The following is an 18,328-nucleotide window of genomic DNA, read 5'->3' as shown; positions in this document are numbered from 1 at the left end:
GGGTTGGGGCCGTGGCCATGGCCGCTGAGGGCCTGGCAGCTCTTGCTTTGGAGCAGGAGGTCTTGGGGGACTCTGCTCTGTCAGGTGGCCCAGCCCAGCCCTGGCATCACACCGGACCACCTGGCAGGATGTGTGTGTGCACATTTGAGAGTAAATGAGTGTGTGCATGCGTGTGAGCATGTGCAAGCAAGTGTAGGCATGAATTGATGTGTGTATGTGAGAGTGCATTGTGAGTGTTCACATGTATGTGCATGCATGTATGGCATGTCTGCACCTGTGTGGGGTCGCATGTGTGAGTACATGCACATGTGCTCAGTGTGTGCATAATAGGTATGCATGTATGTGTGACTGTGCATTGTGCATGTAAGGCTGTACTTGCAAATGAATGCATTGTGTGAGTGGATTGTGAGTGTGAATGTTTGCATATATGTCGCACAGGGGAGAGTGGCTGCTGGAGTGAGTTTTGTGTGTTCTTTTCCTCAGCTCAGTATAGTAATAAAAGGCCAAGAAACAATTTGCAAAGAGACAGAAAGTTTTATTTGACAGTAAAGTATCCGGTCCAAGAGGAGAGCAGATGGAGGGCCTGAACAGGACGCTGGCTTTCAGGAAGTGTCCAGGGTTTTTGAGGCATCACCATCTTTTCACTGGGTCATTCTAAGGGGGTGCCCACTGGACAAGGGGTTTCCCCTACGGTATGCTGATTGGCTTGGGGCTCATGGAGATACCAGGGGTCTCCTGGAGACAGCCTGACTCTCCCCAAGGGCTCAGCCCCTTCCTCTGCCAGTTCTGGGTGAAAGATTGCAACCACCCTGATGGTGTGATTTAAAACCACAAGGTCACGCATGCAGCGCAAGAAGCTATTAGTATGGGAGACGGCGCTTGGTCTGAAGACAAGCTCTCCAGCCACGGTTGGCAGTCTGCTTGTGAAGGGCATTCTGCCTGTTCTGAGGGACCCACAGCCCCGCTGGATGGCCTCGTGCACCATGTGGGGGTGCACTGTGAGTCCGTGTGCAGGTGTGTGCATGCGCATGCATAAATGGCTTGTACATGTGTGTGTACTGTATGCACATGTGGGGACTTGCGTGTGTATGTGTGTGCACACATGTGTGCACATGTATGTGTGACCATGTATCCATGTGTGCGAGGGTGTATTTGCATGTGTGTGTGCACAGGTGTCAGGGCAGCATAGCACCAGGCTGTGGTGACAGCAGGCCACATTTGTTACCTCTGTGCCTTTGCCCTGCTATGCTGCCTCTTCTCTGAGTTCCTCCATACGCTTCTATTTCCCAAGAACACTAGGAGAACAGGAAGTTATAGGGAGGTGAGTCCCCACCCTTCACAGGGGAAGCAGCTGGGGTTGTGGGAGAGGAAGGGATTTTATTAAGGTGACATAGGACACAACGCTTCCCTTCCAGCCCCCACCCCCGTCCTGCCTTGGAGGGCTCCTCCAGGCCTCTTCCCAGACCCCACAGCCCCTCTCTCTTTCCTGTCTCCCCTCCCCGGCAAGGGTCCCACCTACTAATGAGAGAGAACAGTGACTGAGTGCTTAGCAGGTGCCAAGCGATGGTTTTGGGCAGTGGCTCCGGGATCCAGAGCACCAGGGGTGAATCCTCCCTCTGCCCCTTCTCAGCTGTAGGACTCGGGCACCTCAGTCCGTCCATCAGTAAACTGGGGACAGTGATAGCACGTACCTCGTGGGGTGTGTGTGGGACTGAATATGTTAATTACGGCGGCAGTGCCCTGGCGAGTGCCCCGGGCCTCCGATCAGTGTCGCTGCTGCTATTATTAGCATTGCCCTCTGCCTCTGGAAGAGAAATCTTCGCTCAGCTCCTGGCGGCCTGGCCTGTGCTCAGCCCCTCAGCTCTTCCCTGGGGCCTCACCCGGGAGCCTGCGGGAACTGGTGGGGGAGCCTCCCCCCACCCCCAGGGGGCTCCCCTGCCCCCTCCACTGCCTCCTCTCTGAGGCCTGCGTCCACGGCCCACTGCGCGGCTTTATCCCCCCTGGCGGGGCCTCTTCTCTGACTTCCTTCCTTCCAGATTTGCCACCGACTCTCCGGGTGACTTGGAGCCACTGGGCTCATTTTCACTTTTCCTCTTTTCCTGCCGTTCCTTCCTTCCTCTGTGCCTTGGGAAAATTATTAGTCCTCCATCTGGATATGTGCATGGATTACACGTGTTAACGCGCATAATGTACCTGATGGAGCATGTGGCGGCCAGCGGGTACCCTACAAATGTCTGCAGCACGCCTCCGCCTCACTCTCAGGCCTGGTTCCTGATTGGTTCAGAGGAATCCTGACCCTTGACCCCACCTGTGTCTTGCAGATCGGAGCGTCTCTGATGTCCAGCAATGTGGGCAGTGGCTTGTTCATCGGTCTGGCCGGGACAGGGGCTGCTGGTGGCCTGGCCGTGGGAGGCTTCGAGTGGAACGTAAGGAAGCTGACCTGGCCTGGGGAGGAAGGGTCTGAACCCACCCCCAACTCCGGCCTTAGTGCTAGGGATCTTACAGGTGCTTGGGAGGCCGCATGGTGAACTGGGGACCCATTTTATAGAGGAGGAAACCAAGGCCTGGAGGAGGCAGAGGGGTCATCCGAGGCCACATAGAAGGCCTGCAATGGTGGCCTAAGTGCCACACCTCCCTGGCCAGGGCTCGTCCACAGCAGATGGGAGGCCCCCTCCATCTGCATTTGCTGCCTGCAGGCCTTCTTCTCCCCCCTCTCCCAGGCGACCTGGCTGCTCCTGGCGCTGGGCTGGGTCTTCGTCCCTGTGTACATCGCCGCAGGAGTGGTCACCATGCCACAGTACCTGAGGAAGCGCTTCGGGGGCCAGAGGATCCAGATGTACTTGTCCGTCCTGTCTCTCATCATCTACATCTTCACCAAGATCTCGGTGGGTGCCTGCTTGCTGCCGTCGCCTCGTCCCTGAGCACACTGGGTGCAGAGACCTGCCGCGTGCGTGGCCACGGGCTTACAGCGTAGGGGACGCTGAGGGTCACGGACAGGGGCGAGACTGCAGGAGAGGAGAGGGACGGCCAGCCAGCTCCACGCACACCGCTGGCACGGGCTCCCCACACAGCAGCGGGGCAAGCAGGGACGAAGGATGAACGCTTGCTGAGTGAATGAAAGTCCCTGTATTCAAAGAACTCACGCTCTCATAATTCGTTCCTTCCTTGATTTATCTTCCGATTAATTGATTCTCATTCAGTGACCAGGCACTAACTACCGAGAATGTTAGACAGAAAAAAGCTTAGTGTCCCTCTACTGAGCTCAACTCAGGAAGCAAAGCTGGTCAAGTGGCCCGCCTTGCCCAAGTCCACAAGAGGAGCCGCAGCGGCCAGGCCGGCTCTTGTCCACGCTGTGAGGCTGTCCACCCTGTACGGAGTTCACAAAACGGTCACGATTGGGCCCCACGCATACCACAGGGAGCTCAGCCAGCCAGTAGCCAGGCCTGGTGCTGAAAATGACCCTCCCTAAGGTCCCTGTTCTTCCAGTGCTGAACACAGTCTGGGTCAGCTTAGGGCAGGCTGCTCCCCAGGGCCTCGAATAAGCCCACCCGGCCCACAGATGTCTCCTAGGACAGGGCTCCTGACCGGTCAGCTGGGGCCCCTGCTCTGTCCAGGAGCAGTCCGGGACCCCTGGGGTCCCACTCTCTCCTCCCAAATGGCCTCTTCCTCCCCACCCCAGCTTCCTCTTCATTTCCTCAGCCTTCCATCCCTTTCTCACCACTCCCCTCACGGCCACCAGACAAGCCTGGCCGCGTCACTGGGTTCAACTTTTCTCAGTCTCAAAGCTGCAGGCTTTGCGTATCCACGGCTGTCAGCCAGGTGGAGCAGGTCCTCAGTGTGGCACACAAGGCCCCGCCCTCTTTGTTGTGTGGCCAGGGTTCGGGGCACTGAGGGGCGGAGCAGCTGAGTGACACGCCCACAGCCGCCACACTGAGGGCCTCAGGTGGGCTGGCTCCATGGGTCCTGGCTCTCTGCAGACGGACATCTTCTCTGGAGCCCTGTTCATCCAGATGGCCTTGGGCTGGAACCTTTATCTCTCCACGGCGCTTCTGCTGGTGGTGACAGCCATCTACACCATTGCAGGTGGGTCTGAGGGTGGATCTCAGCACTGTGCAGACACTGAGAGACCAGCGGGAGGAGATAGGGCAGCTTCTGAGTGACCCAGAGACCGAGAGAATGACCAAGGGAGAGAGACGACCGGAGAGAGAGGCGGAGAGACAGACAGGCAGAGACGGGGACACACAGCCAGGGGGCAGCTTGGAGGAAGAGACTGAGCGACACAGCGGGACGCACAAGGGCAGACAGGAAGGAGGAATGGCAGGAGACACAGGAAAGGCCCATGGCAGCAGGGTGTAGGGTCGACATTAGGGGCCCGTGATCTAGACCACAGTTGCCATGGGTAGCTCCATGCAAAAGTGCAAATCCACCCTCTTCTGTCTCTTCAACGTCGCCCATGCAAGACTGGGCGGCCCGAGAGGCCGGTGCAGGGCAGACTTGCATAGGCTGGGGACTTTCAGATGGAGAGGGAAAGGAGGCTGTACTCCCAGGGGAGCTAACAGCACCTGCAAAGGAATGGCCCTGGGAAACCAAACAGCAAGGAGAAGCTATGGCCACCGCCAGACCGGACAGAACTAGCCCAGAGCACTTTGACTGTGGCCAGCCTGGATCCTCCCAGGATGGGAGCTAGGGGGCGCGCTGCTGGGAATGCTGACTGATGAACCCTCTGCTGTTGTCCCCAGGGGGCCTCATGGCTGTGATCTACACAGATGCTCTGCAGACGCTGATCATGGTGGGGGGAGCCCTGGTCCTCATGTTTCTGGGTGAGGAAGAGGCATACACACCCCCCTAAGCTCACCCCAAAGTCCTCTCTGATGTGGCTTTGCCCTCTCTGTGGTTTGTCTGGAAGCTTCCCCAGCTCAGAGCCATGTCTCTTCTCCAGGTCAGGATTCTCTTTCCAAACCAGGTGTCTTGAGCCTAGCCCCTGTCTCCCTGCCCCATTCCCAACCCCTCTGTCAGTTGTAACCCCGGGGGGCCCACATGGAGCTGGGAGCTGGGCTGGGCTGCGTTACCAGTCCAGTGAGCTCCTGGCGCTGTTTCTCTCACTGTGTCTGCTCCTACAGGCTTTCAGGAGGTGGGCTGGTACCCAGGCCTGGAGCAGCGCTACAGGCAGGCCATCCCTAACGTCACAGTCCCCAATACCACCTGTCACCTCCCACGGCCAGACGCCTTCCACATGCTTCGGGACCCTGTGAGCGGGGACATCCCATGGCCGGGTCTCATTTTTGGACTTACCGTGCTGGCCACCTGGTGCTGGTGCACAGACCAGGTAATGCCCCAGGCAGGTGTATCCAAGCCCACCAGGGAGTGGGGGGGGCTTTCTGCAGAGAATTCAGGCACAGGAGACACAGAGGAGTGGGCCTGGTCCTGGGCTGGGAACAGGAACGGGGTCAGGGCGCACGTGCGGCTGGGCAGAGCTCCCCCGGCAAGGGGCCACACCCCTGTGCTATGCTCCTGTGCAGGTCATTGTGCAGCGGTCACTCTCCGCCAAGAGTCTGTCCCACGCCAAGGGAGGCTCAGTGCTGGGGGGCTACCTGAAGATCCTGCCCACCTTCTTCATCGTCATGCCGGGCATGATCAGCCGGGCCCTGTACCCAGGTGAGTGCTCGCCTTGCTCCTTGGCAGGGGATGCGAGGACAAGGTGCCCTGGGCAATGCTGGGCGGGAGCTGAGGCTGCTTCCCTGGTAAGAACAGAGACAGCATCTGGGCTTTGTGGGCTGAACTCGTCGCCCTTCAGTGGAAGAGACCAATGTCTGAATGCCGTCTGAAAGCCCTGCTTCCCCCTCACGGGCGGAAAACACCTCCCAAGGATGTTTCCGTTCCTTTATCATCAGGCACTGCCTGGCCGCCAGCATGGTGGTGCCGCAGGTTAAGCCACTGTTTGGGAAGCCCGCATCCCATAGAAGAGTGCTGGTTCCAGTCCCAGCTACTCTGCTTCCTGCTAATGCGCCTGGGAAGGCACAAGAAAATGGCCCAACTACTTGAATCCCTGCCCACCGAGTGGGAGACCAGGATAAAGGTCTGGCTCCTGGCTTCAGCCTGGCCCAGATCTGGTTGTTGCAGATATTTGGGGAGTGAATCAGTGGATGGTAGATTTCTCTCTCTCTCCCTGTCTCTCTCTCTCTCTCTCTCTCTCCTTCTTTCTCTCCTCCTACCTCCATCTCTCTCTCTCTCTCTCCTTTCCTCCCTTCCTCCCTCTGTCTCTCTCACTCTGCCTTCCAAACAAATAAAAAAAAAGAACAAAGATGCAAGGCCTGACACCCAAAGAACTCTCAAGCTTTGCAGGGTAGAACACAAGTAAGAAACTGGCCAGAGGCCCTGACACCACCAGGGTCATGGTCATTGCCAGCATCTCCGGGAGTCAGAGAGCAAACGGGGTGACCCCGAGAAAGCACAGGGCCCCATTGTTCTAACTGCCACCCCTTTCTTTGCAGACGAGGTGGGCTGTGTGGACCCCGACATCTGCCAAAGAGTCTGCGGGGCCCGAGTGGGATGTTCCAACATCGCCTACCCCAAGCTGGTCATGGGGCTCATGCCCATTGGTGAGTCCCATCTCCCTGCTCAGCCTCCTCTGATCCCTGCTGCCCACCAGGGTCAGCACTAAGAACAGATGGGAAGAGCAAAGAGAAATCCTCACTCCGCACCCCTGCCTGACACACACATGCACACAGCCACACTTTGCAGCAGTGTTTGGAAGGCACCTGCTCGGCTTTCGGGTCCTGGGGCTGCAGAGGAGGGCCAGGCCCTGGCCCGGCTTCCTGCTGTTTCCGGACACTCAGCTGAGACTTGGCTGTGACCCAGTCTGGGAAGAGTCAGGAAGGTCTCCCAGAGAGGAGGAAATGGAGCTATGTCCCAAGGCAAATCCCAAGCTGACAAAGCTGGGGGTGGCGGCCTGGGAATGCCATTTTAGGGATGAGAGGCTGGGTGTGCAAAGGCCCAAGGCGGAGAGACTGTGACCTCTGAACTAGAGCGGCCCAGGGCGGACTCGGAGGCCAGAGGAAGAAAGACAGCCTTCCTGGAGAGGCTGCCATGGCCAGACCCTGTCCTGCACGTAGCCTTCGCTCCAGAGACGGCAGAGGGCACTGGGGTTTTAGGACAGAGCATGGCTGACTGCACCTCTGGGGCGTGGAGGCAGGCTTAGGCAGGAGCCGGGAGACAGTGGAGGAGGGGTGGCAGCAGTCCAGTCCAGGGAAGTGCGACTGGGATGAGTCCGCAGCTCTAGAGAGGACGAGGAGGGAGCTGAAGGTGTCCGGGAGGCAGAACGGGCAGGGTATGGTGACTGACGGGGGCTCCAAGAGGGCTCCCAGCTCCTGGCTGCGCAAGGTAGGATGGCAAGGCTACTGAGATTGGGCTTGTGGCAGGCAGTGGGTGAGCAGGGCTATTCCATCTTGCCCATAAAATGAGAAATAAGTCAAAGAAATAGCAGAGCTGATTGGAGACCCAACTAGGACAGAGCAGCCACAGAGGGGCCGATGAAGGGTGGAGAGTCAAGGAGGGGCCTAAGATAACCCTGAGGTGTACGGCAAGGGACCAGAAAGATGCTGGCAACTTCCGAGGGAAGTGGGAGGCCCGAGGAAGTGGGGACCTGTGTTTGCAACACTTGACTGCAACCCACCTGGGGGGTCCCCCAGGGAGGTGGGGTGAGCCTCTTCAACCACAGGGAGGGGTCTAGCTCCATCAGAACATGGAGAGAAGAGGACGGAGGTGGGACCAAGGCTGGAGGTCATCCCCCCGGGAGTCGCAGTTCCAGTAGCTTCGTCACTGTCGTCAGGGAGCCTCCCCTTGTCTGCGTGGAGAACCAGGCTCAGAAGGGCACAGGACCAGTCCAGGGAGCAGCGGCACTCACCCAGCCAGTTCCCAGCAGAACTCACAAACAGCCGCCGCATCTGCCTCTCAGGCTGGGGCTTCAGCCCAGCACTGAGGTGTCAGGAAGAAGGCACAAAATTCCACACAGCACACAGTTGTCAACAGGCACTGGTCAGCAGCAGTCACCCTAGCCCCACATGGAGGGTGTTACTGACGCTGCCTAAGTCTACAAAGCTATGGATCCAGACAGACTAGAAAGCTGCAGAGAGCTCTAAATAGCACCTTGTCTCCCATGCCCTATGGCACAGATGAGGAAACTGAGGCTGGAGAGGACAAATGAGCCACACCCAAGGCCACGCGGCCTGGCCAGACCCTGCTCTGGCTCTGCGGGCTCCTGGACTCCTTGGCTGTGCAGGTGCAGGTGCAGGTGGGAACTCCCCCAGGGCCTTTCCCGGCCATCTTCAGTCCCACCTGCCAGGCCCCACCGGCTGGCCATCCTCCCACGGCTCCTGTCCGCCAGGTCTGCGGGGCCTGATGATCGCCGTGATGATGGCTGCCCTCATGAGCTCGCTCACCTCCACCTTCAACAGCAGCAGCACCCTGTTCGCAGTCGACGTGTGGCGGCGCCTCCGCAACAAGGCAACAGAGCAGGAGCTGATGGTGGTGGGCAGGTGCGCCGGCCCTTGCTTCCCTCCTTCCAGCAGCCCCTCCCTGCAGGCCGAGCCCCGCCCCTCTTTGGTCTCCTGCTGCTCTGGTTTCCCTGAAGACTCTGGCTGGGGTGGGACCCTGGGTTGCAGACAGGGCCCTGGGTTCTAGGACCAGCAGCACTCTCCTGTGCCCTTAGGTAAGCCCCTACCCCACTGTGGGCCACTCCACCCCTTCTGGAATAATGGGGAGGGAGAAAAAAAATCTCTTCCCTGCCTCTTTCTTTTCTCTTGACTTGATCAACGGGGTGCTTGAGACAAGATGGCAAAGCTCTTGGGTTAGGACAGGTGAATGGTGCACAGGGGAGGGAAGTGAGCAAGCGGCTCCCTCCAGGGTCTCAGCCCAACCCCGGCTGCTACCCCCAGACACCCAAGAGGCTGCTCATTTCATCCCTCAGATCCACCTTGCATGTCCCCGTGCCAGGGTCACATAGCCCTGCCTCAGGGTGCTCACTGTTTAAGATGGAGCAACAGGGAACACAGAGAGGTCATGGCAGATTGTCTCCAGGTGACACAGAGCCTTGACACCAAGCCAAAGAATTGGAACTTCACATTGTAGGGGGCTGTTTTATGCTTTTAAAGGAGTAGCGTGGTGGCTGAGTAGTCTTGCTCTCCATAGGCTGGGGGGTTGTGGTTTCCATGGGGTTGATGCGCCCTCTCTGAAATCCTGGTTTTGTACTTTAAGCTTGGCTAACTGAGCTTCTGGACAGAGGTTCTTAGCTTCCCCCACCGTTGGATGCATGCAGACGTTCTGTGGATTAAGTAGATGTCATGTTCCTTCACACCCCTGCCTTTGCACTCACTGTCCCCTCCATGGGATCCTGACGGGGTCCTCCTGCCTGCTCAGATGTGCACCCCCAGCTCAGAGCAAGGAGAGACCAGCCAGGATCTGGCCGGAGGACGAGGGAGGGGATGAGTGGTAGGAGGAGCCACTTGGGTGGCCACTGCTCTGGTGGAGCCTGGGAGAAGGAGAAGGGGAGGCAGAAGACAGGTGTGCAAAGACATCTCAAAGGAAGCAGCCCCTGTCTCTTGGCACACTCTGTGGTCTCCATGCCACTTCTTTCATCAGTCAGTGGGATTTGGGCTCCATCTTGTGGCTATTTGTATCACTACATCAAGCCCTTGCAAGAAAAGTTTTCTGTTCCCACATCTGCACAAATCGTACATCAGGAGTACTTTAGGGATTTAGGCTCAGGCCAGGATGAGGAGGATGGGTTCCTTCCCTAAGCTCAGTGCCAACATCAAGGAGAGCCGGTGGGAGCTGAAGGAGCGTGGACAAGGCCTCTGCCCCGTGCAGGGTTGGGAATGAAAGAGAAGGAAAAGCTTCCCAAGCAGAGATCTGAGGCCTTGTACTGGGGCGGGTGGTGGAGTGAAAGGTATGGAACAAACCATGAGCAATAGGTGAGTGACATGATCTCGAAGGCGCCCGATGAATTCTGGGGGTTTGGATTGGGAATTCTTGTGTTCCGGGGCTTTAGCACTCTTGATTTCTGAACCTTAATATTTGGGATTCCGGCTTTCTGACCTTCTGTGCGTCAGTGACCACGCATCCCCAGCCCTTCGCCCTTCCCCCAGCCCTCGCCAGGCCTAGCCGAGGGTGCCCCACGGCGCGCTGTGCTCTCCCTGGCAGAGTGTTCGTGGTGTTCCTGGTGGTCGTCAGCATCCTCTGGATCCCTCTCATCCAGAGCTCCAACAGCGGGCAGCTCTTCGACTACATCCAGTCTGTCACCAGCTACCTGGCCCCGCCCATCACCGCCCTCTTCCTGCTGGCCATCTTCTGCAAGAGGGTCACGGAGCCCGTGAGTGCAGCGTACCTGTCCCTGCCCCTGCAGCACGGGGTCTGGAGCTCCCGCCGATGCTCTGGTCTTTGTGGCCGTCCGTCTCCCTGACCATAGCAACAGGTCTAGATTCAGTCACTGACTCAGGGCCGCTCCAGGAACGCAATGGTAGAATTCTTGGGAAGGTTGCTGAGCCCCCAGGGGGCAGAAATGACCTAACAAGCTAATGTACAAATGCTTAATGGCTGCTGGGGGCATCAAGCACAGCACTCAGCCTAGGGTCTCCTGGGAGGGCGTCAGGGTGGACTCCCTGGGTGAAGTGACACCTGAGCTGAGACCTGAGAGACCCACGGGAAGGAGGGATAGTGTGTGTGAGAGTGAAAGCAGGCTCGGAGCTCTCCAGAGTCCACGCTGTCTCCAGCGCCCTGCAGTTCTGTGCGTGAGCAAAACAGCGCTGGCAGGAAGGCAGCCAGGTGTGAACTCACAGCGGGGCCTGAGCACACATCACCCGCATGACCACGCTGCAAGCTGACAGGCCGGGAGGAAGCTAGGGCTCCCGGGACTGGAGAGCTGGTCCTTCCCCAGGAGTACATAGAACAGATAGGCCCGATTCTCCAGGCTGGGCCTTGGGCAGTGATGCCGTGGACACAACTCCACAAGGACATCGTGAGAGTTCACGTTCACTGCAGAGAAGATCTCAGAGTCTCTCCCTGACGGCCTCCCTAAGCCAGGTGATGAGCCCAGCACACAGCAAGACCTCGTCGTCCAATTCGGGTGTCTCTGCCCATCCGAGAGTTTTTGATGTCATGATCAGAATCTCACTTTTTCTTTGTTTTAAAGATTTATTTTATTTATTTGAAAGAGTTACAAAAAGAGGTAGAGATAGAGAGAGCGGTCTTCCATCCGCTGGTTCACTCCCCAGATGGCCGCAATGGCCAGAGCTGCACTGATCCGAAGCCAGGAGCCAGGAGCTTCTTCTGGGTCTCCCATGCAGGTGCAGGGGCCCAAGCACTTGGGCCATCTTCTACTGCTTTCCCAGGCCATAGCAGAGAGCTGGATCGGAAGTGAAGCAGCCGGGACTTGAACTAGTGCCCATATGGGATTATGGCGCTTCAGGCCAGGGCGTTAACTCGCTGCGCCACAGCGCCGCTCCCAGAATCTCACTTTTTAAAATATAAGTCATCCGAACAGGCACAGGAGCAGGTAACAGGTTAGGGGAGCTCTAGTGAAGAAAGCAAAATCTCTGTTCTTTCTGATTCTTCATAGCACAAAGGTGGCTGGGGATCCTGGTGTTCCCCATTTATTACACAAGCTTATTCCGCTGTAGCTGAATATCAAGTACCCACTCCTTGGTACTAACTAAGTCCACTGATCGTTGCCCAAGGGAGGACTCTCGGTTGGCAGGGTCAGGGGGTTGGTTCAGAGTCATTCTGACATGGAGCCCGGATTCAAATCCTGCTCTGCCTGCCAGACCTGGTACAGCCCCTGTCCCTGGCAGTACACCCCTTAGCTTGTCCCTAGGTCAGAGAAGGTCTCAGCATGGCTTGGGAGCTCACTCAGGGGGAAGCCAGTGGGAGACTGAGCGGGGGCAGGTGGCTTGCAGGGTCCTGGGGTCTTCCCTGGGTCCCACCCCTCTCTCCACAGGGAGCCTTCTGGGGCCTCATGTTTGGCCTGGGAGTGGGGCTTCTGCGCATGGTCCTGGAGTTCTCGTACCCGGCCCCGGCCTGCGGGGAGGTGGACCGGAGGCCAGCCGTGCTGAAGGACTTCCACTACCTGTACTTCGCGCTGCTCCTTTGCGGACTCACTGCCATAGTCATCGTCACTGTCAGCCTCTGCACAGCCCCCATCCCTGTGGAAAAGGCAAGTGGCGCTTCCTGCCCCGCCCAGTGCCGGGACAGCGCTTCGTTTGCTTGGTTCCGGTATCCCCATGGCCACGCACTTGTCCTTGGGAGGGAGAACTCGTGGGGCTGTGAATTCCCAAGCAGAAAGCAGCCCGTGCAATTCACAACCTCTCTGTGAGTGCCTGCTGTGTGTCAGGCCTTGTGCTCAGGTGCCATAGATGAGAGTCCCTGCGTGTGTCTGTCCCCAGGGCGAAGCAGGTGCCATACAATCCCTCCCCATGCAAAGGAGGACCAAGCTCAGTGGGAGGGGCCAAGCACAGAAGGGGAGGCAGTCACCCTGGGACTGGAGTGCACCCACAGAGTCTAACCTTGAAGAATGAATGGAGATTTTTGGGGGTGACTGGGGGAGAAGTGCCTGAGAAAACAGTCTTCTAGATGGAGGACTCTCACCTCTCCCAAGCTTCCTGGTTTACCAGTGACGCCCAGTCTTGTGAAGTCCTTTCTATCCTTACCCCCCGCATCAGCTGGCTGGCAGTGCCATGGATGAGCACTGCAGACTGAGTGGCCTCAACCACAGGCATTGGTTGCCTCTCAATTTGAGGAGGACGAGACCGAGGCGTCGACGGGGCTGGTTTCTTCCGAGGGCTCTCTCGATGGCTGTACATGTCTGCCTTCTCTCTGTGGTCACGTGAACTTCTCTGTGCCTGTCTGTGACCATCTCTTGCTTTAAGGACAGTAGCCATATTGGGTTAGGACCCATTTTAATGACCTCATTCAGTCTTCACTTTTTCTATTTTTAAGCGTGTATTTATTTATTCGAAAGGTAGAGTTACAGAGAAGGAATGAGGGAAAGAGAGAAAGAGATCTTCCATCCACTATTCAATCCCAAAATGGCTGCAACAGCCAGGGCTGGGCTGGTCCAAAGCCAGGAGCCTGGAATTCCATCCAGTTCTCCCACATGGGTGCAGGGGCCGAAGCACTTGGGCCATCCCCTGCTGCTTTCCCAGGAGCATTAGCAGGGAGCTGGATCAGCAGTGGAGCAGCCAGGACTTGAACTGGAGTTCACATGGGATGCCACCGTTGCAGGCAGTGGCCTACATGGCTGTGTCACAGTGCTGTCCCTTTTAATTTTATCTTTCAGACCCCATTTCCAAATACAATCACGTGTTGAGGCACTAGGGGTTAGGCCTTTAACACAGGGATTCTCAGGGGTGCAGTGCAGCCATAACAAAGGCCATGGCAGGTGTCAGTCCCTGAAGTACTGGGGGAATTCATTATCAGTGCCCCTGTGCAGGTGGCACTTTAGGGTTTGCAGCAGGACAGTAGAGCTCTGGTTTCACTGAGTCCCGCAGCAAGCAGACCACCCACTAGGAAGCTGCCTTCCTGGTGCCTCACTCCTGAACCAACCCCTCCTGCGCCTCCGCATCCAGATTCTCCCCCAGCATCTGCTTCTCACTCTCACATGGCCGGCCGGCCGTCTTTCCCAATCTGAGGTCCCTCGCTGGGTCCTGTTCTCCCTCAGTGACTGCTGCCTCCTTCTCCAGCAAACTTGTGCTAAGAGCGGTCTCCACTCCCTGCCCCCACTTCCCACCTCCTGTTTCTTTCCTAAGCCTCGGCAGCCTGGCCGCTGGCCCCAGCGGTCCTGTGAAATTGCTCTCGCCCAGCTCTCTGATAGCCTCTTTCCGGTGAAACAGGGGTTACCTCTCCATCTTCCTCCTGAGTTCCCAGGAGACGCAGGCACCACTGACCACTTCCTGTCCCCTGGTGATCGCTCTTCGGTTCACTTCCATGATGTTCTCCCTCCTGAGTATTTTTCTACCCTGCTCCTCACTCTTCTGACTTCATGGGCTTTGTTTGGTCCATGCCCCATAAAATATAAGTGATAACCCACCTGTGACCCATTACACTTCCCACTTTGCGGTGTCCTTGGACTAGGAACTCAACAGCGTTCTACAGAAACATGATGCTTTGCTTAATTCTTGATCTCCAGCCAAACTCCCCTCCCCCAAGATTAAAAAACTGCCAAATCTCATTGCCTCTTGGTGGCACAGAGACACAGCTCATATGTCACTACTGCCACACAGCACAAATGTAAGGCTCGCTGAGGGATGCAGACAGGAAAAGAAATGGCCCAAGCTCTCATGATCCCACTGGGAAGCCTGCTTGGGCTGGGCACAGCTGCACACACTCGGCCCAACATGTAGCAAACAACTGTGGGCCAGGAGAGCCTGGCTGGAAAGGAGCCGGTTCAGAGCTCACGGCTGGGTCCACCACCGCTGACATCAGCCGGAGAGCTGGCCGTGTTTCCCTCTGCCGAGTCCCCGCGAGGGAGAAGACGGAAAGCCAGCCGCAGAGTTGTCCAGCGGACACTGCTTTGCTTCTGCTCGCCTGGCTCCTCCAGACCCTGCAAGCTGGTCGTCACCTGTGTGTGCGTGCAGGTCCTCTCGCACTCCCCCCCAACACGCACTCCTTGTCCTTGGGAGGGGCCCCATTACCCACCTGATCATCCAGGGCAGGAGCAGGAGCCCTGGTAGCCTCTCCCCGCCCCCTCCCCTGGCACTTCAGTCACCCTGGTTAGGAGATTTTACCTCCTTGTTGGTCCTCAAGGCTGCTCCTGCCTGCCTATCACCCTACACACTTATTATTTCTTGCATCAATCCGGCAACAGCCTCCAGTCCTCAGTTCACTCCAAGAGACTTTTGAAAATCCCCTCACATCCGGTCTCCACCCCTGCCTAAAGTCCGCGGTGACTCTACATCGCCAACAACCAACTTTTTAAAAAAATCAGCTCTGTCACAGACCTTCCAAGCCTTTGTTATCAGTACTCACCCCCTGCGCAGCCTTGTGTCTCCCAGCCTGCGAGCTCCCTGGGGCCAAGGCCTGTGCCTGGCTCGGCTTGAATGCCAGTACCGGGCGGGACCCTGGCACAGGGCAAGTGCTCATGTTTCACAAACAGGGTTCCCACTGGGCCACTCGCTTGGCTCCCCGCCCTGGCCTTGCTCCTGGTGCTCCTTGCTGCTGCTCTGGCAGCCTCCCGTGAGCGGGACTCGCTTTGTCTGCAGCTTCTAGCCAGAGGGAGGGATTGCAAACACTGCCTGCTTTCCTCTAGCTCGCCCGCCTGACCTGGTGGACGCGCGACTGCCCCCACCCTGGCCAAGAAGAGGAGGCCTTGGAGAGTTCTCCGGGGAGATCGGAGAGGCCGGCAGGAGCGTGCCCTGCAGGAAGTGGAGCAGCAGAGAACTCCAGTCAGGGCAGGGAGAAGCCGGCAGGTAGGCTGGGGCCACACAGGGGAATGCACGGTGGACACAGACACCATGCCAGGGCCCACCAAGCCCCCGTTTGGGGTCATTGGGAATAGGGTCTCTGAGGAAGCCCCCAAAATATCACCCTTCCCATAATGCCCTTGAATTACTTGAGAAAAAACAGACAAATGAAGAAGGCAGATGGGGGTGAAAATATTGCCCTCATTACTGATAAAGCGTAGGACAAGAGATCTGGTTTATACCCCCGGGGAGGTGCACCTGCTAACACTGAACCCCAGGATTAGACAGACACTGCATCCAGTCACCTCCAGAACTGATCCAGGGCGCAGCCTAGCCTGTGAAGGAGGGAGGGACTAAGCAGGAAGGTCTTCTTTATCCTTCCCAAATCCACCTGAATGAATGGGCCCCGGGCAGAGAGCAAGAGGGTTCCACCTGCTGAGTTCCCTCCACATGGAAGGCTAGAGACACCCCTTCCCCCACAGACCTCAGCACCACTTTTATTAAGCATTTCTGTGTTGTGCGATTCTGTCCACAGCCACACAAAGCATGGTTGGCCCTCAAGGGTCAAGAGTGGCCACGTGTGCACGTAGCTGTGTCTGTCTCCACAAGGTTCCCCCACAGCCACCACACCCAGGGCTGTCTCCTGCAGCTGTTGATTTTGCCTCCTGGGGGTTTGCAACTGAGTTAGCATTGTCCATTCATCAAATTTCCTGCAAAACCATCTAGTACCTAATGTTGAAAATTATTATAAGATAAAACGTATCTATTTTGGACATGATACATAGGATTAGGTACCAACGAACAGTGGCATTATAGAGATTTCCCAACTATAAACTTCCCTAGGCAAATTTTCAAATTCAAAAAGTTAAATCAGTTCATTTGGTAAGTCCAAAGTCAGTTTCGCTTGGCCTTGCGGTTGACAGATGCCAGGCGAAGGAAACCCTGAGTGCAAGTCCTGCCTCAGTGAGAGGATGCCTCCACGGTGGGCGGGGGTCCTCTAGCAGCTGCTTTCTGCCTTTGGATTGGCCTAACTCCATCAGGACCTTGGACGATACCTCAGTTCTCGACCCAGATTCCGGCGTGTCGAACTTGGAATGATTCCAGCAGGTTCCAAGCATAGACAAGACTATCAGGGCATCGCTTGCTGAGCCATGCGGCTGGCAATGGCATGGTGTTCGGTGCTCAGGTCTTTAACCAGTTCTAGGGGCCCTGGGCTGTCCCTGAGGCCTGAGAAGGCTGCCAGCCTTACTGTGACTCTTCATTTTGCTTAAGACCCTGACTTGGGGGAAGCAGTCACGTGCCTAGAGCTGACGACCTGCTAAGTTCCAGAATCCCACCAAAATCTAAAGTTCACAGCTTCCTGTCCAAGCTGCAGCAGGCCAAGGCCAATGGTCCCCACAAAAAGCATCCAACATCAACACGCATACAGGCTCACTTCATAAGGCAGCCCCGAAGACCGAGTCACCCTCTCATCACTGAGCCCAGTTGGTTCTGGTGTATTTTGATTCGCAGAATGTAACTCCCTGTCTCTTCAAGTTTTGAGGCCCATGCTTCTCTCTACTGCGCCCATCACTGCAGTGACCCCTGTAAAACTTAGAGCTTGGAAGAGAGCAACCTAACAACAAAATAGCTACCGAGAGAGGGAGGACAGAGGGAGGGAAGAACCCCACAGGTGACTCCCCAGGGAAGAGAGAAGGGGACAGCTTAAGCGGTCCTTTCCACCACCGAACCCCAGAAACAGCAGACTCATAGTAGCAAGACCTTCTCCCCGGCTGGCCCCCAGGCCAAGGGGAAGTGCCAGCCCTGGAGAGCAGAGAGCAGCACCCGCTTCCTGTGGGTGCCTTGTTCTCAAAGGAGAAAAAAGAAGCACCTCTTTGGTTAAGAAGTCCAATGAGGGAAATTCATGCTCCTCCCCAAATCACCACCAAGGAGGGGTGAAAGGGCAGGGACGGGCTGGCACTGATGTGTGCAAATGCCCCTCCCCGCCGGAATGGACACAGCAGGAGCACGCCTCCCACTAGGCATGCAGTAGACATAAGCCAGGTGGTGTGAATTATTCCCAAATAAAGGGATGACAGAGTAGATCTAAAAGCAGCATATGTGTTCCAGGTTTTAGATGGATGTAGATTTACCGAGCTATTGCATAGCATTTGGTCACTGCTGCTGTGACACAGAGTCCCAGGGCACGTGAACTCACAGAGAGCCCTGTGCATCCTCTACCTCCAGGACCATTCTCAGAATCCAATGAGAGAGGTAGGCACACAGAGCTGGGGGTGAGCTGGAGCTGTGGAAGCAGCTCTGTGGCCCTGGGGCCTTAAACAGGTCTCCTCCCTCTGTTGCACCTTCACTGTTGCGCAATGAGGGAGCCAGATTGGATGGTACCCAGAGTCCTTGCTTCTCTGATGCCCTCTGGTTGCATTGGACTTACCAAGGACTACATTCTAAGGCCATTCAGATAATAAACCATCCATTCCTAGTGCATTCTTTTCCATCACAGTGAAAGGGTTTTATATTATTTTAATATGCTATGTGCTAACTTTAAAACATTTACTTTCTCTTTGTTTTTTGGTGAATTGTACCTCCTTCTAATGCTGCCCACACTGGGGAGACGGTGTGTGCCTCACTCAGCCTCCTGCACAGTGAGGGCACTTTATTCACCAGATCCTCATGCCCGGCTCCAGCCATGATGCTTTTCAGAGCGCTGTCAAGTCTCTGTCCCCATCTGACGCTCAGAAAACCTGGAGCTCAGCAGGGCATCTGTCGTGGCCGCATTTGGGAGAGAAGAACCTGCAGCTCAGAGGAGCCGAGTGATCTGGGTGCGGCCTTGGTCAACCCAAGGCGGAGCTGGCCCTGCCTAGCTCAGGCAGTGCTCCTTCACG

At 56.7% G+C, this 18,328-nt stretch overlaps 1 protein-coding gene across 1 annotated transcript in view; it reads left to right on the top strand.

Moving 5' to 3' along the window:
- Positions 1 to 18,328, top strand: part of SLC5A9 (solute carrier family 5 member 9) — a 32,275-nt gene that overhangs the window by 12,200 nt on the left and 1,747 nt on the right. The window contains exons 4-14 of the mRNA XM_008265286.5: positions 2,322 to 2,426; positions 2,721 to 2,885; positions 3,978 to 4,083; positions 4,740 to 4,820; positions 5,121 to 5,326; positions 5,520 to 5,655; positions 6,492 to 6,599; positions 8,384 to 8,534; positions 10,198 to 10,366; positions 11,990 to 12,205; positions 15,296 to 15,455. Of these exons, the coding sequence (XP_008263508.2) occupies positions 2,322 to 2,426; positions 2,721 to 2,885; positions 3,978 to 4,083; positions 4,740 to 4,820; positions 5,121 to 5,326; positions 5,520 to 5,655; positions 6,492 to 6,599; positions 8,384 to 8,534; positions 10,198 to 10,366; positions 11,990 to 12,205; positions 15,296 to 15,455 (1,603 nt within the window). The remainder of the gene's footprint in view (positions 1 to 2,321; positions 2,427 to 2,720; positions 2,886 to 3,977; positions 4,084 to 4,739; positions 4,821 to 5,120; positions 5,327 to 5,519; positions 5,656 to 6,491; positions 6,600 to 8,383; positions 8,535 to 10,197; positions 10,367 to 11,989; positions 12,206 to 15,295; positions 15,456 to 18,328) is intronic.

This window comes from Oryctolagus cuniculus, chromosome 7 (assembly GCF_051225735.1).
Source record: "Oryctolagus cuniculus isolate XC-2025 breed Fujian yellow rabbit chromosome 7, ASM5122573v1, whole genome shotgun sequence".
Classification (NCBI taxonomy): domain Eukaryota; kingdom Metazoa; phylum Chordata; class Mammalia; order Lagomorpha; family Leporidae; genus Oryctolagus; species Oryctolagus cuniculus.
The sequence above is the reverse complement of the archived record's forward strand: the minus strand, read 5'-3'. Positions and strand labels throughout refer to the sequence as shown.